Genomic DNA, 25,453 nt, shown 5'->3' with positions numbered 1-25,453 from the left:
TGTATGCAGGTGTTGTTGGTTTTTTTGTCTTTTTGCTCTTTGTTGTCTGTCTGCAAGTTGAAATGGAAATTATTTTTAATTACACACAGTTGTTTTTTGTTTATTATTTCATTTTTAAACTTTTATTAATTTTTATTGTTTTATGTAATGGTACGGTAGATTATCTGTTTGAAATTAAAATCTAAATGAGAAATTTTTAAAAGCCAAAACAAAACATTTTTCCTTTATTAATAAAAATCTATGTTTATGTTTTCGTTTTAAATGTCCAGCAGCATAAATTACATTAAAAAAATTTAATAAATTATTTATATTTATATGAATGAAATGCAATAAGGATTTAAACACAAAATGAAGGGAAAGTAGAAACATAAGGAGAATAACATATAGCTTTATACCAAAGAGACAAAAAAAATTAAATTAAAAAAACACCCTAACATAGATGCGTATTTTAAAAACAAGAGCATTAATAAAGCTTAGAACTAAACAATAATAGAATTTGAAAGGGGAAGTAAAAAAATAACATTCCGAAAAGACGTAAATACCCGTTCTGTACCTCATGAACTATGTGCAATGAATGATTAGAATGGAGCCATAAACTAGGGAAACTCACAATTTTATTTCAAGGAAAACTATTTTTTCTGCCACACTTTTTTACATCTGAGATGAAAGTGATGCCGGCATTTGGAATAGTTTCTAAAATGTCAACCATGTTCTGACCACATCTTTAAATTTTATTGTAAAATATGTCTTTTTCTAAATTTGAAAATTTCAAGAGATATTTGCAAATAGAAGAGACAAACTAAGTTCTTTGTATAGTAGTGCTATACAGAGAACATAGTTTATTCGCAACAAAATGTTTCGATTCTAACCTCACTTTCATACAGATGCATTGAACTTTTGAAAAACGAGCCTTTAATTTGCCGGGAATAGGAAGGAAAGATTATTAATTTTTGATATAAAATCAAGATGAAATCATTTGTCATAACCTCACTTTGAAAAATGTTTATATTGTAAAGCTTACTCGAAAACTAAAAAGGTTTTCTCTGTTCAAAGCTCCATTATGTTACTACCAACCAAATGCGAATCAGGATAGCGGAGGTTCACAAACTGTACCAGGGAGAATATTGGCCAACATAATTAAAACTATATAAAATTGAATTAACTTTCGGTCTGGTGGCTAGCTTTCTATTGAATTTGATTTCTATGATAACATTTAACATTTGTTTGTAGTGATTCATTGGTAGTTTTTTTTTATTAGTTCATATTTGTTTTTAAGCTCAAGTTTTATTGTGTAACGGAATAACTAGAGAGTAAATGCTTGGAAACGGAAAATGAATGAAGAATTCATGATCAATTGGAAATTATGTATGTATATATAAGATGATATTAAGATTTTTGGAGGTAGAGAGAGAGAGCTTCTAAAAAGGATAAACATATCAAAACAAAACAAAATTAATCAATGCAAAGGGGCAGCAGCAATAGAATGAAATTTTCTAAATGGTATGGATCCAAAAAACGCACTGAACAACTTCGATTTAGATTTTTGAAAACTATATGAGATTTACTTTTCTTTTTTACAAGCAATGTCCTGATTGCTGCTAAGAGTTGTATGATTTATACTTTCATTTTAGTTTCTTATTCTATTCAATGTTTGCCGCCTTTCTTTTTTCTTGTGTTATCTCTTATTCTCCATCTAAACGAATTTGAATTCACATTTGTTTGCAGATTGTTTTTGTTTTTCTTCCTTATATTTCTTGTAATTTTTTGTTTTACTTTTAGTTTACTTTTTTGTTTTTTTTTCTTTTTTAGTTATTATAGTTTTCGTGTATTATATAATATGCAGCTTTTTGTTGGTTTTTTTGTTTCTGTACTGCTAGCAAAAGACAAAAAGAAAAACATAACACTGTTGTTGTTGTTTGTTTGTTTGTTGTTGTTAAGACTCTAATTAGTTGTTCAGAATACAAATTTGCCGAAAAGAATACCAAGAATTGCAGCGGCAAAAGCGAGCGCTATATAGAACATGGGAATTTGCTTTTCAGCTATGACAGGAGCATAGGGTTCACCGACCGTGGGCTTGGATGCTGTGGATCGAACTCGCATAGCTTGTTCCTAAAAAAAAAAAACAATTGAGAATTTGTTTAGTTATTATTTCTATTAAAATGTTATCATATCTTACCTTCAGATTAACATTCTCTTTTCTCAATTTGGTGTTCTCCTCACGCAACTGTCTAAGTTCATTCGCCAGAGATTCTGACTGTTTAGAAGTATCCAGATTTGAAGTTTGCTATAATGTAAAATACGCAAATACTGTTTAGTAAAAATCTTAAAATATATATGTTAAAGAAATGTTTAAGTTTCAAGATGAAAAGAAGCTTAAATGAAATGGAACAGAGCTACAATTTCCTCAAAATTAAATCAAACTTCTGGAAATCATGGAAAATTTCGTGCAATCCTAAAACCAAGTGATAAAAAAGAGAGTTGGATGTCTATTTCGCTTACTTTGAGCGTTTTGTTTTAAAAAAATATTGAACTCTATTAGGGGGGTGTACCAGAAAAAAAGGTCCGACCTCTACCATCTTTCTTGTGTTGATGGAAATATTGAGATGTACCAAGCCTGAATGGAGTCGGATGTTAATTTCGCGTTTTATGAGCTTCATGGAAACTCAAAATGTTGACCCTTTGTGGGGGGAGGAGTGGGGGAGGAGTGGACCGATATATTCCATCTTCACACCAGACCTTGGGTTAAAAAAATATTGTGATGTTTGCAATTTCAAGAGCACCGGGTGCTTATTTCGGATTTTATGATCTTTTTGGTTATTTAAAACTTTGACCCTTTGTGGGGGAGGACCCGAAAGAAAGGTCCGATCTCTACCATCTTTATAACAGATCTTGTGTTGTTGGAAATATTGAGATGTACCAAGTCTGAATGGAATCGGATGGTTATTTCGTGCCTTTTGAGCTTCATGAATATTCAAAATTTTGACCCTTTGTGGGGAAGATACCAGAAGGAGTGGACCGATATATTCCATCTTCACGCCAGACCTTGGGTTAATGAAAATATTGTGATGTGTGTATTTTTAAGACAACCGGATTCTTACATCCCATTTTATAAGTGTCAAAATTATACAAAATGCTGACCCTTTGTGGTTGAGATACTTGATGACGGTCCACTCCATATTGTCCATTTTCCCACCTGACCTAGCACTGACACAAATATTAGGATTTGCAAAGTTTAAGAAAAACCGGATTATGCGTTCCCTTTCTGTGCCGTAAATTATTTTTTGAAAATGTTGACATTTTGTGGGAGGAGGTACCAGAAGGAGTGGACCGATATTGTCCATCTCCGAACTCGATTAAGTTTGACAATAACATTTTGATGTACTCCTTCGAGAGTTATCGTGACGGACGGACGGACGGACATCGCTAGATCGACTTCAAACGTCCTGAAACGGATTTGATCTAAATAAACCTAGGGTCTAAAACTGTTATTTCGATGAGGCACGTTTTGACCGTATCAAATTTAAAAACCTCCTACTTTGGATAAAGATTTTTTTATATAAAAGTATCTGAATTCAACGTTCTCCACTTTCCAATAAGACCGTCCACAAATACCAATAAGACCGTTTGGATAATGCTGTTAAACTTTTCAAAAAACCATAAAGTGAGTGAGGCCGTAGTATGGGGGTCATACCAAAACGGGAACCTCCAAATATTCTTAAATACCAAATTTTGAAACAATTTCGAGGGTAAATGTGACTAGGATTATCAAAATACCGAGTTATCGGTGACTTGGACCTAAATTTTCAATGTTCTGTCGACGGAACTAGAATCCATTATTAACTACAAATACCAATATTTAGACAAATCCGTGGGAAAATGTATCCAATAATAATCAAAATAGTGAATATCCGGTGATACCATTATATGGGGGCTATACGAAAGCGTGGACCTATACATAATATGTTCCGCCGTGGAAAAATTGTTAAAAAAATCATCAAAATACCGAATATCGGGAGGTACCTTTATATGGCGGCTATATCAAAACGTAGACCTATACATAAAAAGTTTCGCCACTAGAGTTAGAATCCATTATGTTCTGCCAAATTTTTAAGCTGTACGTCAAATAATGTGGGTTGTATCGTGATTTCAACAGACAAACGGACGGGGTCTACGACGAATATTTAGGGATGTTAGAAACGGAATGACAAAGTTAATATACCCTCCCCTTTTCAAGATGGAGGGCATAAAAATATCAAGAACTGTAGGACATTTTCAGTTGAAAACTATTCCAAACTATTCCAATAATCCAGTGCAATTCTTAAAAAACGATACAATGTGTTTCATAGTCGAGTAGTAGATCGACTGGCTCTATCGGCATATTGACTATGCAATAAGAGGAAATGGCAAAACCAACATTCCTTTCTCTATATATTCATTAGCCTATGGTATCACAACTTCGAACGGTTCCGATTCAGATAATGGCAACCACCAATAGTAATAGTAAAATGTACATTTACCTTTTCTTCATTTTTAACTTGAGGAGGTGAGGACGATTGCTCAGTTTTGACAACACTAACAGCAGCTGATGCATCACCACGATTATCTTCTACGGGCATTTCAAAGACGCACTTTAATTTGGCATCCATGAAATTTTCTGGTGGCAACTCCTTCCACTGTAATAAGAAAACAAAAACAACAAATTAATATATAGTTATATATAAAGCACCCTCTCAAGGCATATAATAAATATTTACAATATTGAAAAGGGTAGAATATTCCCCGTCTTCATTTTCTGGCACTAGAACACTTTGGACCATGAACTTGTGTTTATTCTTTTCAGATGGATCGAAATTGAAGGGCTGTAAGCAAACTGTAAATAAGAGAAAGAAGAATCAATTTAAATTGATTTGACCTATTATATTCTACTATTCTTTAATTGTAATTACTCACTTTCAACCGAAGCTGATTCACGTGCTCGAATAATACCAAAATTTGGACGCACACAATAACGTTTTGGAGCGGTCGTTTTAATTTTAAATAGAATGTCATTATCCGATGGATTAGTTAGATTTAAGTTGGTTGTCACTGTTTTAGTAAATGGACCTGTAATTGGAAAATAAAAAATACAATAAAAATGTAAATTTAGTTTGGTAAAATGAAAAAGATTAGGAAATGTTTGGAAATGAAATATATTGTTTTGTAGATGAAACATATTTTCTTTATAAATTGAAAATATATTTATTTATTTCTTTATAAATTGAAAATATAGCAGAAAGATTTTTAAAATTTAAGCCAAGAACTGCTCATTTGTCCTTCTATGGATAAAATGTCTTTCCAACGAATTAGACATTTCAAAGAGTATTCTCACACAATAAACTACCTTTCAAACGTTTTTTTTCTTGATAGAAGATCATTCAATCCGACGAAGATCTTTCGATCGATCTTCTATGAATATAGCTCTAAATGAATGAAAATATTTCAAAAAAAGTTTTCAAGATAAAATAATACCCTAACCACCTTGTGGTGTAGGGTATAAATAATAAAATAAAGGTTTTTAAATTAAGGACATTTCTTCAGTTCATTGAAAATTTTTCTCTTTACATGAAATAAATATAAAATTGGAAATAAGCTGTTCCATTGGGATACCTCTGACTAATTTTGTTCATATTAGAAAGAATAAAAGCGAGAACAAACGAAAAGAATCAAAGGAGGAAAGGAGCTCAGACTAATTTATCCGTTCAAATTCGTCTTTAGTAGTATTATGGACTAACTCCAAATTCAGGAAGGTAGCGACCTGTATATGTTGCATCCATAAAGATACAGGAGTTAGGTGAACATGTTTTTGCTGGACAGTTAAAGAGGTGCCGTGTCTTATGTGGGTCTGTGCCAAATGCTGGGTAGGGGTTCTGGCCATGCCCACTACAAATTGAGCCGGCTGCACCATCCGGATCTCAATTGTCCCAAAACAACTCGGTTTTGTCGAGGCAGTTCTCATTTTTCAGTTGCGATGGTAGGGGGATGATATCGTACGGCATTCGCTCTGTATTCCTCCATGACTTTTGTGACCGCGTCTGAATGAATACCATACTTGATAGACCTGTTGATCTAAATATGATAAAGATCATGAAGGTTTTTTAGCTGCCTGGGTGGATTTGTAATAGGCCCTTCAAAGGTACGAAGGCTTGGACTTCTTAAAGATTTGTAATAGGTTCTTCAAAGGTACGAAGGCGAGGACTTATTAAAGATTTGTAATAGGTTCTTCAAAGGTACGAAGGCGTGGACTTTTTAAAGATTTGTAATAGGCTCTTCAAAGGTCCGAAGGCGTGCATGTTTTTAAAATTTTGTTAGACTCTTCCAAGGTCTTAAGACGTGGACTTTTTTAAGTTTTTTTTTTTTTTTTGACTCTTCCAAGGTCTTAAGACGTGGACTTTTTTAAGATTTTTTTAGACTCTTCCAAGGTCTTAAGACGTGGATTTTTCGATATTTATCTTTCTAAAAAATTTTTAAGCGCTTCCAGTAAGAATTTTTTTTTATATATTTTAGACTCTTCAAAGGCGAGGATTTTTTAAAGATTTTTTCTTCCAATTCCCGAAGGCAAGGACTTTTTAAAGATTTTTTTCATAAAGATGCAAAGACGTGGACTATTTAAAGATTTTTTAAACTCTTCCAAGCTCCAAAGTCGTGGACTTTTTGACAATTTTTAGACTCTTCCAAGTCCCAAAGTCGAGGGCTTTTCAAATATTTTTTAGACTCTTCCAGGACCTAAACTTTGATTGTTCTAGACTCTTCCAAGCCCCGAAAATTTGGAACTATTTAAAGATTTTTTAGACTCCCAAGGACTCAAGGACCCAATTCGTGGACTTTTTATTTTTTTTAGACTCTTCCAGGGCCCCAAATCTTGGACTTTTTAAATATTTTTTTTAGGCTTTTCCAGGACCCCAAAGCTTAAAGCATTTAAAGATTTTTCTAGACTCTTCCAGGACCCCAAAGCGAAAAGCTTTTAACGATTTCCCTAGACCCTTTCCAGGCCCGAAAGCGTGGCCCTTTGTAAAGATATTTTAGACTCTTCCAAGGCCCCAAGGCGTGGACATTTTTAAGATTTTTTCAAGACGCGAAGGCGTAGACTGTTTTAACGCCAATTTTATACTCCACCTCGCGAAAATTATTAAATACGTCTCCATTAGAATAAGGAAGCTTGAAATATTGAAAGATGTTGATCGCTCATAGTTTTCATGGAATTTTTTTTGAGAATTAAGCCCATAAATATTTTTTTGTTATTTTTTTATTTTCTAATATTTTTTATTTTTATTTATTTTTTTTATCGTCGTCATAGAACTTTCTAACAAAAGTCTTCAAACATTAAACCGTACTTTAAGCCCAAAAGAAAACATAGAATAATAATTTCATTTAATAGCTATACCTCAAAAGAGACAAAAACATCGTTCATTTATCTAAATTGTATTACTTAACTCAATTTGCATTAGAATTTATGGCATTTTGTTGCAAATTGATGTTAAACAACCTCCTACCTCGCCGCCTCACTACTATTCAGTGGCAACACAAAAATTCCAAACAACCAACGAAACACTTCGTCGCCGTCGCCGTTGTCTTCGTCTACTCTTGCTGAATGAATACAACACAAAAACAAAAATGATACTCGAAAAAAAAACTAAAGTATGTCCTTCATTTCCGAAACACACAAAAGAACCACTTGATGAAAAGTGGGACAAGTTTACAATGACTGAATGAGCAAGTGACTGACTGACTGATTGAATGAATGAATAAACGAATAATAAAAAAAGCGTAAAAATGTCTTAGACCAAAAAGACACAGAAAAAAAACAAAGACAAGGAGTTTAGTCAACTATTCGTACAACAAATGGCTATAAATAAAACCAAACAAAAAAAGTGAAGAACAAAAATTGAACCAAACATAGTTCGCCGCCACACAAACACTGACAGGGGGAACACGTCATTCTTTTGATTTGCACAAGAGCAATATACGGAACAGTTGTCTTCGATATGTGTGACGTCGTATTGATGGGGTATTTGTTTAAAATCGAAACTAGAAATAATAAAAGTACAACAATTTGTTTGTTAGCTTTTGTGGGAAAAATTTTCGAATTTTTAGGATTTGCCAGAGCAAATAAATAATTTGTTTATGTTAGATTTAAAGGAAAAAAAAGAACTAACGATGAGTTTTACGTTCGTGACATGTTTCATTTTGCAAGTTAAGACAGGCGACAAGAAGAACCGCCATAGACCCCAATCATAACACATCCCACTGCACCGTCACAGCCACCACCACCCCACATTTCGCCAACCAGAAGCAACTCAAAAACCAAGAATTTCGCATAAAACAGCAACAAAAACAGAACGACCCAAATGAGAAATATTCATGCATGCAATATTAACATGAAAACGTTTGTCTGAGGTGAAACTATTTTGAGTAGATGGGTGGGTGGGTAGTTTGGGGTGTGTGGTAACAGACTTAGAGGTTAGGTTGTTGTTAGTTATTTCGTTAGATTAGTATAACTGCGTTAGAAATGCGCAGTGGGCAGCTGATTGGGGAGACAACACCGCGTTGAGAAGGGGGAGTTGTAAACTAAAACAAAAGGAAGCTCTACATCCAAAGCATGGACAAAATGAGTGTGTGTGGTGATAAAGCTACTCATTTTGCCATCCTGCCGCCAGTCATATTTACCCAACTAACTAATAGCTAGGTAGCGAAAAGAAGCAAATTATTACCGTAAAACTGTTATGTATGTGTTGGAAATTTTCCTAATCACCCACACAAAAGTGAAAGTTGGAATAAAAATTGAGAACTTCTTTTTTTTGCGAGAAATGCAAGCAAAATTGTAATGACAACTTACAGGTCATCTACATTATACCTGCTGTATAAATCCTTATGGTCTTGGAAATTAGGATATAATGGTCTATTTTTGCAGATAGAAGCACTTTATATGGTGTTCTATGAAAAGAAGTGCTTTTGATTAATCCTTTATGAAAAAAGGCAATTCTTCTTATTCTGTTTACTATTCAGGTTGGGAGCTATACCAAAATGTGAACCTACATAGGCAATATCCTTTTACATGGTTTGTTGTCTATACCATCAAAATCAAAATATCAAAATACCTATGGTCAATATTCTACTAACTGCTATCGGACACGTCCACAGGTTGTGGATAGTGAAACGCCCATTAGACATACTGTGCAGCTCCAAATTAAATAAGCAGCGGGTCTGAGGAAAGAGGCTCATCTTAAATAACCGAATAACCATAATGCTGTTCGACGGCATAGCCTGGCAAGTACTCGGTAACTAAACCGAATATTCTTTGAGACGAACAGTTATAAACTAAGCTAAGTCCGTACTCTGACTACATACCAGTCCATTCACATTTCGATGACGCATGGAAGACGGTAATAATAAATCCTCTCCTTCTACCAAAACACAAATAACTCATCTTCGACTGACGCTGGTGTGGTCGCCTTGGCAACCTCACTCAAAAATCAAGTCAAGTGCGCAGAATTCCTCCACTCTGCATGACGACATGCAGAACTAAACGGAAGGAAAATTAGGAAAGAGACAATGCCGTTAAAAATTGCAGCGTTTCCCATATTACAGCGGATGATGGACCCAACTTAGACCGTGTCAAACAGCATTGCCAGTGATGTCTGGGGAATCCCCTCGACTGACGAGGAAGAGGGCATAAATACTACGGATATCCATGTTGAACCTGCAAGATAATTCCTTGATGAAACTAAGCTCGCTGACTTGACAATTTTCGGTGAATCCAAAACTACATCGTCGGTTAGCACCGATAAGCCACTGCTCTCCTGGCAATAGGCGCTTGGCATGTTAAAGGAGAAAAGGGTCTTCTCTGAACGCCAAAAGTGCCAAATCAATAGAGGCAAAGAACAAGAAAGCTTATCGACGGTCAATTAATTACTGCAGTCGATATGTTGATGGGAATCCGTCCAAACTCAGTGATAAGGAATTACAGCTTACCAGGACGAACCTGTTGTTTGTTAGAAAGTTTAAGAGGAAATACACCAACGCAACTAGAAGAGAACTTCGCAACAAATCCAAAGTGCCAAATCCATAGAGGCAAATGACAAGGAAGCTTATCGGTGTGCAGTTAACCCATTAGTGGGCAGTGTCCCTTATAAGGGACTCTCACATTTTCCACTGTAGCACTTCCAATGCTCGTTTTTTTGTAAACAAGTAGGCTATGCCATTACTGACACTTCAACGAATTATGTTCTATCCCATTCGTTTAATTTCTTTCGAGTTGCGTGTTGTATTTTGTGCAAAATATGGAAAACCAATTTCTGAAAAAACAAAAATCTCGAGCTGGGTAAGTAAAATTTCAATAAAGTTATGATTCTGTGAATATTTATGATTGTGTTTGTATTGTTATTTTTAAGTAAGTGTAATAAACTAGTTTATGCCCAAAAAATAAAATAAATTGTTGTGACACGTGCATAAAGTGACTATGAATGCAACGTCCCCTTAGAGGGACACTGCGCCCGTAGTACAATTGTAATCCACTGATTGAGTAATAAATCTTATATGTGCAGACTTACAGTTTCTGAAATACTTAATGAATTGGATGCTATTGGCGATAATGAGTTGCACGATATTGAAATTTACGCGACCCCACCAATAGATGGTGCAGATACCGCTCTAGAATCAGGCAAAAAATAGTGGTGGCCCATATTTGCATATTTGCTTGATGCGTCAGTAGTGAATGCATGGCTGTTAATGAAGAAGTTACATCCCAATGATCCGGCATGTTCAACTCTTCTAAATTTTCGCCGTTATATTGCAACATCATGTCTGGAATCGTATGGTACCCCAGCATCAAGAGGTTTGCGCAATAGCAATGTCACTGCAGATACAAGATATGATGGCAGAAACCACATTATTGAATATTCAAAAACAGATAAACGGTGTGGATTATGCGGCAAAAAGTCTAATTTTATTTGTCAGAAGTGTGACAAAGGTCTCCACCCTAAAAATTGCTTTAAGGAATATCATAAGCCAAGTGTACCCAATGCGCAGCGTCCCTTATAAGGGACGGCCCATAACTCCAAAACCATAAGCTTTTTTGAATAAATTGTTTTTAAAACAAATTAACTAGACCATTTTTATTTGTAATTGGTGTAAATCGCTTAAAGGTAGTGCCCAGGGAACTTCGTCCACTAATGGGTTAATTACTACAGTCGATATGTTGATGAGGATACGTCCAAAGTCACTGATAAGGAATTACAGCTTATCAGGACAAGCATGAAATACGTTAGAAATTTTAATAAGCAGGATCCCAAATTATAGAACAGTAGTGAAACCTGTCGAAGTCTTTGAAAGTGTGACGACTGCGGGAAGTTCCTGTACATTTGGAAACATGGTCTTGAAGGAGACAGGTCCTAAGCAGTTTTCTAAAAAGATTACTCCTCCTGAACCATTCAATTCAAAGGAAGGTAGGCTTCGGCAAAGTGCAGTTTCCAAAAAAAATTCGGGAAAGAAGACAAAGCCCCAAAGCAATAGTGATTAAGGTAAAGAAACAGTTGGGCGGAGCAAAGTTAACCAATAATTTAGCCATGAAGATCGGATAGAAGAACACACCGCTGCTGAAGACCCAACTTCATCAAAGGAACCAGCCTTTGTAGACGATCAGATACTTGTTAGAACTTCGGATAAGAGAAACTTCCGATAAGCAGGAGCCCCATTCATAGAACAGCAGTGAAATATGTCGAAGTCTTTAAAAATGTGACGACCGCGGAAAGTTCCTGTTCATCTGCAAACGTTGTCTTTAAGGAGACAGGACCTAAAAAGACTACTACAATAATTTAGGCATGACGAGAGGGCGGATGAACACGCCGTCTGTTGAAGTGACAACATCGTCTTAGAAGTCTTTGCAGACGACCAAATTCCCCTCACAGCCAGTGTCAGCGAAGAGGATGACGTCAATTTGAGGTGCGGTTCGGCCGTGAGTGATCTACAGGGAGTTATAACCTGTGACAATAAGGAATCTGTTGACTTCATTTTTTTTCGCAGATAATGACCTTGAATTTCGTTGGGAAAATTGTGCGCTGTGCCCAACGTTAACTCCTAAAATGGAGTTAAAGGAGACCCTTAAATCTCGTTGAAATTCCGAATGTTGGACTCGAACAGATAGGGCCGCAGAAGTTTTGCTTCCCGCAGCTGTGGGCTACTCTACCCCACCGTAATTTTGGGTATTTCATCGAAATATTATTCAGGCTCATAGAGACGAGGAACTAGACACACGATTTTATTTTTCAAAAATGGAGCCTATCTGGGCTTATGTCAGAGAGTACTTACCACTGATACTTAAGATCCATACACGCTAGAAGTGAGTGGAGCTATGGAACCACACTTCCACAAAGCTCTCTGCTCTACACAGATATATCAAAAATCAGTGGTTTGAAGTCATACTTTCCCTATTCCTCTCTCTTGTTCTACCCCTCTTTACTTTCCCAACTAACAAGTGATCTTGGACTGGAGACTGAGTGATTTTTTTTTATTTTCGATTTTCGGTGGATTCTTTGAGTACGAAGATTATTAAGTATTTCCATATAAATACTTCTGCATAAAGTGTTTCTTGTATTTTGTAAGTTTTTTTTTTAATAAATTAGTATTAGGTCTAAAATAAAATAATATTATTTAGTCTTGGTGGAAACACAATTTGCCCTTTGAACCAAAAACAAATTACAAAAACTTTGAAAGCTGCAGAAGCGAAAAACTTTCTAACAAATAATATCCACTACAAGTGTAAACAGGTGGTTGTTATCAATTTGTTTGTAACTAAATTCCAACAACAAATTGTGTGGAAGGAAATACGAAAACTTATACATCATTTTGGACAAACGTCCTTCATACTTAACATAAAACAAGACATTATTTTTGTGTAATCTGGGTGAGCCACAAAACAAAATCTAATACTTCGTTCCTTACCAACATCACTAGGCTGATGACAAGCTGGTCAGGCCAGGCCATCTAGGTGTGAATGTATAGACACTTTGTTTAATTAAATTTCATAGTTAAGACTTCTTGGCCACAAGCAATTTTGTTAGTTTGTTTCATGATTATGGTGGTTTTGTAATGGCATGTTGTGAGTGTGACGGCGCTGTGTGATATAAAGATGTTTTATGGTTGGTTGCATAGAGGTGAGGAGGACGATGATGATGATACTTTACACTCTATTCCAAGAATTAAGTTACGAACAAAGTTTCTTCTTGTTATAATTTTTCTTTGGCACAATTTGAAGATATGTTTAAAATAGAGAGAAGACTACGAAATAAAAAGTAGACAAGAAATAATCGATATTTTTGCAATTTCTGTGTGTGCCTCATACAATGGATGGTTGGATGGATGGAGGGAAGCCTTAAAAGATCATAAAATAAAACGTGAAACATAAAGATACATAATTACATAATTGTGGTTATGTAACAAACAATGCAGCAGCAAGTTACCGCATAAAAAAAGATGGAAGCACTGAGGTAAAAGGGAACATTATAGATTATTTCTTAACAGGAACTATTAATGAAGTTTTATGATAAAACTCAATTTGTTCTACGTGTATGAGATTTGAAGACATAAAATCAAACCAAAGTTAAAATTGTAATACATCCTGTAATTTCAACCTTTTCAAGAAAGAATATAGAAAAATCAGTTAGTAATATTGGAAGGAAACGGTAACGATTTTCAATAAGTTATTTAAGTTCCTTCAACAAATGGGATGTATATACATTTTGTAAATGGCTGAAAACTATAATAACGGAAAACTTTTCCACAAAAGTCTGATTACTTACTACTCATGTTGTCCTCATACGACACTTGGCGAAAATTCGGAACAATTCCGGTGAATAATGTCTCTAGTATCATCAAAATACCGAATAAAGTGAGGTACCGTTGTATGGGGGCTATACTAAGATGTGGACCTACATAGACATTTTTCCGTCATGGGTTGTAATACCCATTACGAACTTCAAAAACTCAATTCCGGTGAATAATGTTACAAAAATTCTGGAAATACCAAATATATTGGAGTAGCGTTATATGGGTGCTATACTTAAACGTAGACCTACAAAGACAATTCTCTTCCAGGGGTTAAGTACTCAGAAAGAACTCCTTGTGTGGATTTTCAGACAATTCCATTTAAAAATGTGGGTAAAATCATCGAAATACCGAATATCGGTAGGTACAGTTATATAGGGAGGATATACGATATCGTGGACCGAGATAGCCCATCTTCGAATTTAAACTGCCTGCGTACAAAAGACTGATCTGTGCAAAATTTAAGCTTCCTATCTTAATTAATTTTGACGAACAGGACTAAATCGTCTTAGAATTTTACGCTGAATTTGAAACTTTATTCCGTGAAGAAATGTTGCTAATTTAATCAAAATGCCGAATGTCGGGCTGTACCGTTAAAATAGACATAGAAAGATGTACCGTACAGTTTCTAAATAACCCAGAACCGGCGGGGGTTGTTGATCTGTTCATGAGGGATATACGACCTAGAGGATCGTCATCCGCAATCAGAAGGAAGAAGTTAGGATTGTGGAGTCTAATAAGGCTTTACCAACTATCAATTAGCAACAGAGGGCGTCAAATCGGGCTCAAACATGAAAATGCTGAGACCGGTCACGTAGACTTCTGCAGCGCCTGGATATTGAGGGACATCATCTATATCATCAGATGGAAAACCTCAGACTTCGTCGTGGAAGTTAAAGCGAAATGAAGCAAAACAACGATGAGTCAACCTTTTAACACCTACAGAGAAGACTTTTCATACGATGAATCACCACAATTGTGTATGTTTAACCACAAATGAAATTATTTATGCTGGTGATACATACGGAACTTTTTTTCTGATATTTCATAATTTGGGTTCATAAAATATCGGATTCGCAAGCGCCTCGTAGAGAGCTTCATTAGAGTAACACCTAACTTAGTTCTGTTGTATGTTTAACGTATGTTATGCCTAACCTCCAGTATAACCGCACCACTAAAATTATCATCACAGGTTTGTGGAGATATTATGGCAATCAGGAAGGCTTAGATGTGAGCATATCAGGACCTTGAACTATATATGACTATATTCCGCACTAACAGTGCTCAGAACTGTAGACTTAGACTGGGTGCTGGGGATAGAAACATTTTAGGGTATGAAATCGAAAAATGGAAAAAGTCGTCCTTTAAGCTTTGTTGGGTTCCTGGCCATTGCCTCATCTATGGCAATGATTCAGCGGATGAATTGGCATGACCTGTTTCCGAATCAGTCAACCCGGAGATAGAGAACTCAATGAAGCCAGCCTTGTGCCACTTCTCCCGAGTGATATATAAACATTACTCTGGGAGATTTCAACAAAAACAGGCTAAATGGAAGGGATTGCTAAAAAATTTGGAGTAATCGAACGATGACAACAGTAAATACTGAAGGCTTTGTCAAGAGGAGATGGAAACTGAGACGACAGAGCACTTACTTTGCCACTGTCCAACTCTTTTCGGTGTTAGACAAAGGCTTATGGTTAAATAAATCCTAAAATATCACATCAGTGGAATAGACTGCTTCATACTGTGTGGGGATAAGGAGTAATTAGTACATTTGTAAGGTTGCTCCATGCTGAGCAGTAAGAGATACCAACTATTTGGAAGATGTTATAACAAAGAGACCAACCTGCTTATCGAACGAAGATCCCATTATCTGAAATCGGAAATTTATGCAACTATAATATATGATATGTTATTTCTTTATCCCTTTCTCTTGGGACTCACTCCACTCAAGCGATTGGAAAAAAATGGGCCAAAAAGAAGCTCGATTTGATGGATATTTCGGTAGTATGGACTAAATATTGAATGAGAGAATGTGTTCGCCGATGTTTCAATAAAACTCTTTATTTGAATCCATTTAAATAATCCATCGATCGAGCTCTTTACAGGAACGCTATCTGCATTTCAGTGCTACTTTCTTCTACAAAGAACGAACAAAATGTATCTAATGGACTGATGATAAAGGGGAATTTAAGTTGATCGCACGTCCCATAACCAAGTTTAATCCGAATTTGTAGGACTTTACAGTTACATTGGTAGCTATATATGAATACCAAAAACCTAGAACAGAATATATGGAATATTGTGGGCCAAAAATTTGCCACTAGGAGGATTGACCCCTGTTGTTACGATATCATAACAAAATACCTAGTTTATGTTAATTTGGATTTTGCCCTGTCTACACTTCTTTATGAGGATGTTACAAACTCAGTCAGAGATGGCTTAACTATAGTTTGGTAAAAACTCTTAAATCTAAGGATCCCCTTTTATTGGAAAGCTTATGAAAATAGTTATCCAACAAGTGGTCACGTGATGTACCCGGATTTTATATAAAAAACCCAAAAAGTCGAAAAAGGGTCTATTATGGGCGGGCAACCGGATGGAAAATCCATATCTCTGGACCCGAAAAAGATATTAGCTCAGCATTTTGGAAAGGTAAGAGTGTCAGCTATAATATGGCATCATAATTTGGAACTCCATATTGGGCCTTTTTTTTAATCCGGATAAATACCGGATAGGTGTGGCCGGTGCCAGAACCCGGACTTTCGGGTCCAAAATCTGGGTTCCTGGGTCCGTCCCCCAAGAAAATCGTGTGTTACAAAATCAGCTGAGATGCTTTTTGAAACCATTTTGGAAGGGGCCACCAGACAAAAAAAAAAGATGATTTCGATCTGTTTATTTTTTCACCTGCAATATGCATAGAATAAATATTGTTGTTTAATGTTTTCTGATAGACCGTATTAGTCCAACAATGTTACCTGAAGCAATTTAATGAATTGCAATTCCAGTGATTCAGAGCTGTGTATTTTGATTATTTCACATTGCTTATCATTCTGATACTGCCTATTAAAATGATTAACATCTAATTCATCATGTTATGGCCCTTTTAAGATATTGCGAGAATATAACTTTTTATCAGCTTGGAATGTATGAATTTTCAATTATGTACTGTAACTTCTAATGGCCGCCAGCTGGCTAGGCCATGACTATTATTGCACATATTAATATTAAGCTTATCACTTCTAAAAAAAAAAAACAATCAATGTCACATAAAAATAACCAAAGTTGGTAGTAGCACACCATTATCATCACCGCCGCCGCCTTCGTTGTCGCACTTGATAAAGTTATGACATTCAATGTGGAAGGAACAATAGAATGGAAGAATGTCAAAGTTCGCTTTTAGCCAGAGACTGCAAAATATAGGCAAGGATGGATGGCAAAAGCACAAATAAAAAAGGCAATTGCAGCAATTGAAAATGAAAAAAAAAAATTAAATATGGAAAATGATTTGCTATTTTTTTCTTGTTTGTAGTTAAAACAAACAAACAAAAGCAACAGAATGCTAATTCAAAGCAAAAGGCAGAAAAAGTTTAAAGTGCGAAAAGCAACACAATAGAGCAAAGATTTTTTTTTGATAAATATAATACAAAAGGAAATTTGTATAACGTTGGCCAGACAAATTTCACTTCAAAAAAGCAGAACAGAACGCCCATTATCATCATGTTCTAATTCTAGACAGAAGAAGAGAATTTTGTCTGAACTGTTTATGAAACCACAAATTATTTTTGGGTAAGCGTAAAGAAAACTATACACAAGGCGACGCACAACAAAACAAACTTATGTATGCATTGGGGAAGGGAACCAGCCAGCCTGCCAGGCAACATACGCACTTTCTAAAATAATACGGGCAAATATTGTCACTCAAATACAGAAATCCCTTTTCCCAGCCGTATCCATTGGAAGTCCCAAAAAAACGGTTAGTCATTTTCGCGGAATATCAATCAAGGCATTTCTAATGCACGCACACACACAAGCTCATACATATTTTTTTGTGTCTCATTAGCCATTTCGTTTTTCTTTGCCATGTTTTCTGACTTCCTCTCCTTTCTTCTTCACAACTAACAAATATTGAAGAAATTACATATTATGGGTGGTTGGTTGGATGGATGGATGATTGTAATAATTATTACAGCACCAACAAACATTACTTACCACGGAAGCGCAGTTCGCTTGGTGGGTCAATGATCAGCTTTGCTTTTAACTGGGCCTCTGTAAATGCAAGCATGTTTGTGATTTGCTGCTGCTACTGCTTCTGTTGATTGCCTGCCTTGCTACTTATTTTGGAACTTCCACTCAACAAAATTGTTGTTGTTATATTTGTATTTTCTTTGCAAAAAGAATTAAATTTAAAAACGACCGTTTTCTTTCGTTTTCGTTGCTGCTTGTATTTCTCTTCTGCTTTTCTTATGATTTTTTGGTTTTCTTGCTCTTCCTCTTGTTCGGTATTTCGTTTTTTTTTTTTGCCAACCAACCTTCGCTTTCGATGATGACTGCACGGGAATTTTTTCTTTTATGTGCGGAACGAAAAATTATGTCGACCGATTTTTAATTTCTTTTTCTCACGCCGGCGTTTTTTTGCTGTTTTTGCAAAGCGAGTAGTGTCAAACTCTCTGCTTTATTTTATTCTGCGATTAAAAACAACAAAATAAATTAAAAACTTGCAAAAATATATTTTATTTGAAAAATTTCGTTTCTTGCTTTATATTTTCTGTTGGAAAACACACACAGAAGAAAACTTCCTCAGGATATTTTTCCTGAATATTTGTGAAAAAAAATTTTTGCGAACCTTCCTGCCTCCGTTAACGATGACACGATGACGATTTACAACCAGAGTTGCCGCTGTACAATGTTTTACGCATTATTTGATGTTCTACCACTATTTTTTGACAGCTCGAAATGAAATTTGAGCACGATATATATTGAGATTAATAATTAAGTTTAATAATTTTGCGTTGGACTATATTTACATTGCTTTATACCATTGGACTATATACAGGGTGAGATAAAAAAAACTGCAACAAAGTCAAACGCCATACTTTTGACATTTTCTTTAAAATTTATTGAATGAAAGCAAAAAATGTCGGAAATAGCATTAAATTTTAGAATAAGTTTAGATTTGTTCGAATTAGTCACCTTTGGCACTGGGAAGCGGGTTTCGATCAAGTCGCATCTTTACTTTTCGAACCATTTCTGCTGATGTTGTTCCATGGTAGAAGAATATAGGTAGACGCGTCGACACAGCTGCTGGGACAATGAACTGTCAAACCAATTTTGGAATTGAAAATGTTGAATGAAAAATTATTTAAATTTGTAAAAATTGTTGAAAAACGCGAATTTTAATAGCCTCCGAATGACGTAGTATAAGAAAACATATAAAAATCTACTTATATTTGAAAAAACATTTAAATTTTTTTGACATATCAATGATCCCAAGCGTTGATGCATCTACCTGTATTCTTCCGCCATGTGTTGCTCATTCCTTCCGTCCACTTCCTTGACGTCGGGCTACGCTACCAGTTTTTTTCTGGAAAATTCTCATCAAAATGCTTTTGCACGCTTGTAAGCTATATAATAAGCTGTCACTAGAATAATTTTAACTGCTGTCCGATGAGTGGCTTAGAAATGACAGCAGTCTGAAGTTGGTTTCAGTGGCTGCATTATTCTCGAAATTGAATTGTGTCTCTAAATTGTCTAAATCTAGTATGATGTAAACGTCTTAATATAACACGTATTGTCCCTTAAATAAAACCAACGGCAACACTATTTTATGCATTTCTCTTCTTTTCAGTTATTTGTCGACTTATCTCTTTCGCACTGCTTGCCACTGCACATGTATGAGCGAAAAAGAGATAATATATTCAAATAAAGAATAAGAACATAATAAAAGAACAAAACGGGATAAAAATGTCCCATCGATAAAATTAACCAGTATTTTTGATGCATTGTTTTTTGATAATTTTTCTTTCCTCCTGCATTCGTTGTTCAAAGCAGGGTTGCCAATGCAGTCGTAGGGTTATTTTAAATGAGACGACTGACGTATGGCGCATAAAAAGCAACACTGTGATAAAACGCGCTAAATTGAAAATTAATTATTTACATAATTCCATTCTAAGCAGTGAAGTCATCCCATTTTTAAATTGATATTGTACCACTGGAAATGTGCCTTTTCCATAGATTACCATGGATGGTCATTTGAAATGAATTCGAATACATGAACCAAATTAACCCATAAAGTACCATTTTCTTTTAATAAAACAACATTCTGTTATAGATATTGTTGAGAATATAACAAAAACAAGCAAAAAATTCAATACTTTTATTAAAAGTACCCTAATACTATTTCGATTACATGTGTGAGAGATGGTGTAAAAATCTAAATCTGAAGAGAAGAAATCACAAACAAATAAATACTTATTTCAAGGAACTGGAACTCTACATATATGGTAATATACCCTAATTGTTGTAGTATCATTTCCAAACTCGTTCGTATTCTCGTTTAAGACATTTCCGTGACCAATGCCTTAAGTTTATCCGTAAATATTTGCCTGGCACTACACTCCTTCATGGTATCGACATATTTCTGGATATTCTTAGATATATTTTCCTCCAAGGGTCGCCCACACTTTCGTACAATATCCAATAGCAACGATTCGAAACTCATGAAGGTCTCTTCATAGATTTGTTCCGGTGCTGAGGAGATAATTTTCAATACTTTAATCTCTAACTTTTCGATTGCCTTATTGTCGTCTTCGATTTGTGGTAGCAGAAATCTTTGAACAATATTGGCATAGTTTGCCAAACAATGGCGATAATTGTTGATGGCATTTGGATTTTCGGTTTCATTGACCACACCACATAGTATTATCATGACATCGGAGATGTGTGGCAGTAGGCGTTCGCTGCGTGCCAGCCATTCGGTTTCTTTCATGGTACATCGAACGTAATTCTAAAAATGGAGAAAAACAATTTTGAGTTTAAATTTTATCATATTTTGATTGACACTTACAATAATGAGAAACATTTCAGCCTCCGATTTATCTTCGATATCGAGTCGAATTAGAAACCGATCAAATTCGATGGGTATTTGATCTGGGGTCATGGAATATTTTTGAAAATAGTACTGAGTCAATGGTTTGTATGAATCTTTGATAACTTTGGTTATCCATTTGCGATCTGAAAAAGAAAAGTTTTTTTTTTTTTTTTTTTTAAATAAGTCTTAAAACTATTTTTGAGAAAAAGATTTTTAAAATCTACAAATTTTGAAATATTTAGGAAAAAGTTTTTGAAAAAAAAATCGATTTTTAAAAAAGACTTTTTGAGGAATTTAAAAATCAACGATTTTTGAAAAAAAATTAAAATCCAATATTTTTGAAAATATTTTCAAAAACCCACGATTTTTGACGAAAATATTTCCAAAATTTATGATTTTAGAAAAAACAGAAAACAAAAATCGATGATTTTTAAAAAGATAGGATATAAAAAACAATATTTCAGAAATCACGAGTTTTGAAAGAAATATTTCAAAAATATACAATTTTTTTAAATGTCCTCGATTTTTTTTAAATCAAATTTTTTTGAAAAATTATTTAAAATGTATTTTAAAAATGCACAATTTTTGTGAAATGTATACATTTTTTTAATTGAAACTTGTTGAAAAAAATTCAAAACCCATGATTTTTGACCTAAAATATTTTAAAAATCTAAAATTTTTTAAAAAAAGCCTCGATTTTAGAAAATTTTCAAAGAACCAAGGTTTTTCAAAAAAAAAAAAAAAATCCAATGTATTTGTAATTCGACATTTTTTCAAAAGTAATAAAAAATATTTTAAAAATCAAGAATTTTTTAAAAAGTTTTTAAACAACTAACGATTTTTGAAGAAAATATTTTAAAAATTCACAAATTTTTAAATATTTAAGGCATGTAAGTTTTTTGAAAACAAAATGCGCGATTTTTAAAGAAATAATAAAAAATATCCACGATTTAAAAAAATAACATCCAATATATTTGAAAAAAATATTTCATAAACCCATGATTTTTGAAGAAAATATTTTCAAAATTAACGATTTTTGAAAAAAAAAATAAATAAAAATTTATAACTTTTTAAAAGATAAGAGATAAAAAACTATATTTCAAAACTCAGGATGTTTGAAAGAAGTATTTCAAAAATTTACATTTTTTTAAAAAGTCCATTATTATTTTATCAAGGATTTTTGATATTTACAATTTATTTTAAAAACCCTCAATTTTTGAGAAATATATATTTTTTAAATAAATCCTTTTGAGAGGACAATTGTTAAAATTCAGGATTTTTGAAAAGATATCTCAAAAAAATATTTTTAAAATCCAAGATATTTGAAAAGAAATTGCTGATTTTAAAAATCCCCCAATATATTCTTACCCTTCTCCGTTGCATTCGGTAGAAATTTCTTTGACGTCTTCTGTATAAACTGTATACACTCTCGTACGATTTCATCTCGGACATCGGTGTAGGTTATCAAATCCCATCTAGCCTTGTCCATAATTTGGGCCGCCATCAGTAGAACGGGAGCAGTTATTTCACCGAAATTTAAAGGTTTTGTGGATTGAGTCTCACCATAACTGTTGATTAAATTCAAACATTTCACCAATGGCAATAGATAGGTGAATTGTTGATTATCCAAAAATTGATTAACTTGTTTGTGAATGATTTGTTTAAGGAATTCCGTCTTGTTATCCGGATAGTAGAGTGTGAAATAAATTTCACACAATAGGGCTGGAAAATAACGTTGCTCCAGCGAGGATAAGTCGTTGAAGGCCGCCATTAGCTGTGGTCTAAAATAACTGTTCGACAATGGACGACAACGCTTTACTGCCTTGCAATAGCTCTCGATGTGCTGCAAATTGTGACAGGCACATTCAAAGAAATTTTGCCATACCAGCTGGGCTTGTTCGAAGGTTAAGAGTAGAAATTGTTGCAGATCAAATTCATTGGCATCTGTATCACATTTATTAAAGAACTCCGTACTGCGATTGGCAACATCCGAACGGGCAAACAAGGTTGATTCATAGCCAAACAATTTACATTGATAATTGAGGACATCTAAGATTTGATCTTCATTGAAATTCTCCATGGCCAGTAGAACCAATTCGGATAGTTCCTCATAATCTTCCGGATCTATATCCATATTTTCTATATTCGGTTTGGTATCAATATGCGAATCATTTAAATCCTCATTGTGATTGCGAATAATTTCAAGTTTTATAAAATCCAAGACTTGTTTGCAATGCTCAACATTCATTAGTTTGATGTTTTGTTTTATGGCTAGCAAACATTCGTCGTTACCCAGGGCCACAACGGTGCGATTGATTAGCTCATTGAACCAGGCGCGTCTCACTTTATATTCCAGCGATTTATCATCGAGGGCATTTAATATATCTCCTATGCGAGCTTCTTGTACCGTTTCCTCCAAAGTTCGAGGACGTATTTCTATGACCTTTAATTGCTGTTGGACATCGTGACCAAATGCCGGATTTTTCAACATTCTCTCGCCCACACGATAGGCCATTTCACCCACAACTTCCTGGAGGGTTTGTTTTTCATTCAAATCGATTTCAACCCAGTATATGAATATATCAATTTTCACCAAAAGCACATTGTTCTGTAGGGCATTGAGTAAAGCTGTTATAATTTTCATCTGTTGCTCTTTCAACTCTTTGCTCTGAGCCGTAGAGACATTGCCATTTTCTTTTTTACACGGCTGTTGGCAAATATCATATTCCGGCCAATTTTCTAAGGGATTGGCCAAGTCTGCATTCTCATAGACATCAAAGGCGTACAAGACCATTTCCAGCAAATGCTTCAAAGCAAAGCCGGAATATTTATACATTTTTTTCTTACTGAAATTGGAAAACTTTTCAGCATCAGGTGTGTAAAACAAACGTAGCAAATTCATGGCATAATCATAAAGTTTGTTATAGATAATACGTTTATCCACACTATCCATTATCCTTAGTTCCGAGCGTGTTATTGAAATAAATATGGCTTTCAAAAGTTGTTCTACCTTCGCGAGAACCTCAAAAGCATCATCGATATATTTGAGAGAATCGGTGGCTGGCTCAAAATATTGAAATGAGAACCAACAAGGAGAATACGATAGCATTTCATTAAAATATCGATCGAAATGTAACTCCCACACCAAGGTAACTAGCATAAATTTCGGCAACAATGGGCATATCTCCAGGACGTGGACAATGTTTTGGTCACTCCGCAAATCATATTTGTAAGTGGCATCTGTGTTGAACATTAAGAACATTAAAATTTTCCTTAGAATATGAGATTTTTCTGGCAAAGGTTTTTTAGTTTCCTTATCCACCAATCCCGCCTCGCTTAGGTAGTCTTGCAGGCGTCTCACCAATTCATTGATAAATGCCTCATTCCCTTAAAAAAATGAACGAAAAAAATTATTTTTTGATATAAAAATGCCACTGCCTCTTACCTCCTCGAAAATAGACCTTATTGAACGGTTTTACATGTTTGTTACAATGTTCCAGCACTGATTTAATGCCATTGAATTCTTCACAATATTCCATAACTGTTTCACTTTTCAATTTTTCCAAAGTCTTGAATAGGTCACGCATTTGTTAATTTTTATACAATTCAATATTTCGTTGCAAATTAAGAGCGCAAAACTGGCTGAAAATTCCAAAGGACCTTCTTTGTTTGGTTGCAATTTTGCAGTGTTTGCCCTGTTTTTGGCACATGTAAACAACTTCCTTCCCGGCATATTAGGGTTGCCAAGTTGTATATTATTTGTTGTTTATTGCAAACTTTACAGTTGTTAATTAAGTGGCCAAGCAATATGCCGATTTGAAGTACTCATAGCACTTGCTAACAATTTCAGGAAAACAAAAATTAGATGTTAATACAGGGTGAAATAAAAAAAAATACTGCAACAAAGTCAAACGCCATAATTTTTATAATTTTTTTTTTTAATTTTATTGAATGAAAAAAAAAGTCGGAAATAGCATCAAATTTTAGAATAAGTTTAGATTTGTTCGAATTGCTCATCTTGGGCACGAATTACGACCTTCAAACGGCCAATGTTGACCTGCTGCCCGAATGTTGACCTGGCCCTTCCGGGCGAAACGCTTGCTTGAGGTGGTCGACACCTTGGTATTTTTTAGTGCCAACCTTGCTTTCCAAAAGACTCCAGACACAATAGTGCAACGGATTGGAGATTTCGGTGGCCATAGTGTGCTGAAAATGAAGAATGTAACCATTCTTGGATGGCGCGTACTGATTGCGATTGTGCTGAGTCCGGTTGGAATGTCCAAGGTCTGCGGCCAAACTGTTTGCGTACATAAGCCTTCATTACACCCTCTAGAATATTTTCGCGATAATATTCGGCATTTATTCTGATACCACGGTCGATTAATACGATTCCACGGTTGATTAATCATTTTGTTTGTTTACAAACGTCTGGACAACGAATGTTTTCTCATCGGAGAAACCCAAATTCGGCAGTCCGCCGAAAAAAAACTGACAAATCAATTTTGG

The 25,453-nt window shown here is 34.8% G+C and overlaps 2 protein-coding genes across 3 annotated transcripts; both read right to left on the bottom strand.

The window, feature by feature from the left end:
• Positions 1-1,779: 1,779 nt before the first annotated feature.
• Positions 1,780-18,827, bottom strand: LOC101896338 (vesicle-associated membrane protein-associated protein B/C). 2 transcript variants are annotated; one of them, XM_005181961.4, is made up of 7 exons: positions 18,704-18,827; positions 18,070-18,542; positions 4,951-5,103; positions 4,755-4,870; positions 4,518-4,673; positions 2,177-2,284; positions 1,780-2,109 (listed from the first exon to the last, which is right to left on the bottom strand). In XM_005181961.4, exons 2-7 carry the CDS (start codon positions 18,140-18,142, stop codon positions 1,954-1,956), a joined length of 762 nt encoding a protein of 253 aa, XP_005182018.2. In that variant the 5' UTR covers positions 18,143-18,542; positions 18,704-18,827; the 3' UTR covers positions 1,780-1,953. The 2 variants fall into 2 exon arrangements, with proteins under 2 accessions (XP_005182018.2, XP_058977884.1); XM_059121901.1 differs by having other exon boundaries at positions 18,070-18,733.
• Positions 18,828-20,177: 1,350 nt separating this feature from the next.
• LOC101896167 (uncharacterized) lies at positions 20,178-24,692 on the bottom strand. The gene is made up of 4 exons (XM_005181960.4): positions 24,393-24,692; positions 22,316-24,334; positions 20,924-21,090; positions 20,178-20,863 (listed from the first exon to the last, which is right to left on the bottom strand). The coding sequence occupies exons 1-4, from the start codon at positions 24,532-24,534 to the stop codon at positions 20,414-20,416; spliced, it is 2,778 nt and encodes a 925-aa protein (XP_005182017.3). The 5' UTR covers positions 24,535-24,692; the 3' UTR covers positions 20,178-20,413.
• Positions 24,693-25,453: the final 761 nt, after the last annotated feature.

Source organism: Musca domestica, unplaced genomic scaffold (genome assembly GCF_030504385.1).
Source record: "Musca domestica strain aabys unplaced genomic scaffold, Musca_domestica.polishedcontigs.V.1.1 2, whole genome shotgun sequence".
Classification (NCBI taxonomy): Eukaryota; Metazoa; Arthropoda; class Insecta; order Diptera; family Muscidae; genus Musca; species Musca domestica.
The sequence above is the reverse complement of the archived record's forward strand: the minus strand, read 5'-3'. Positions and strand labels throughout refer to the sequence as shown.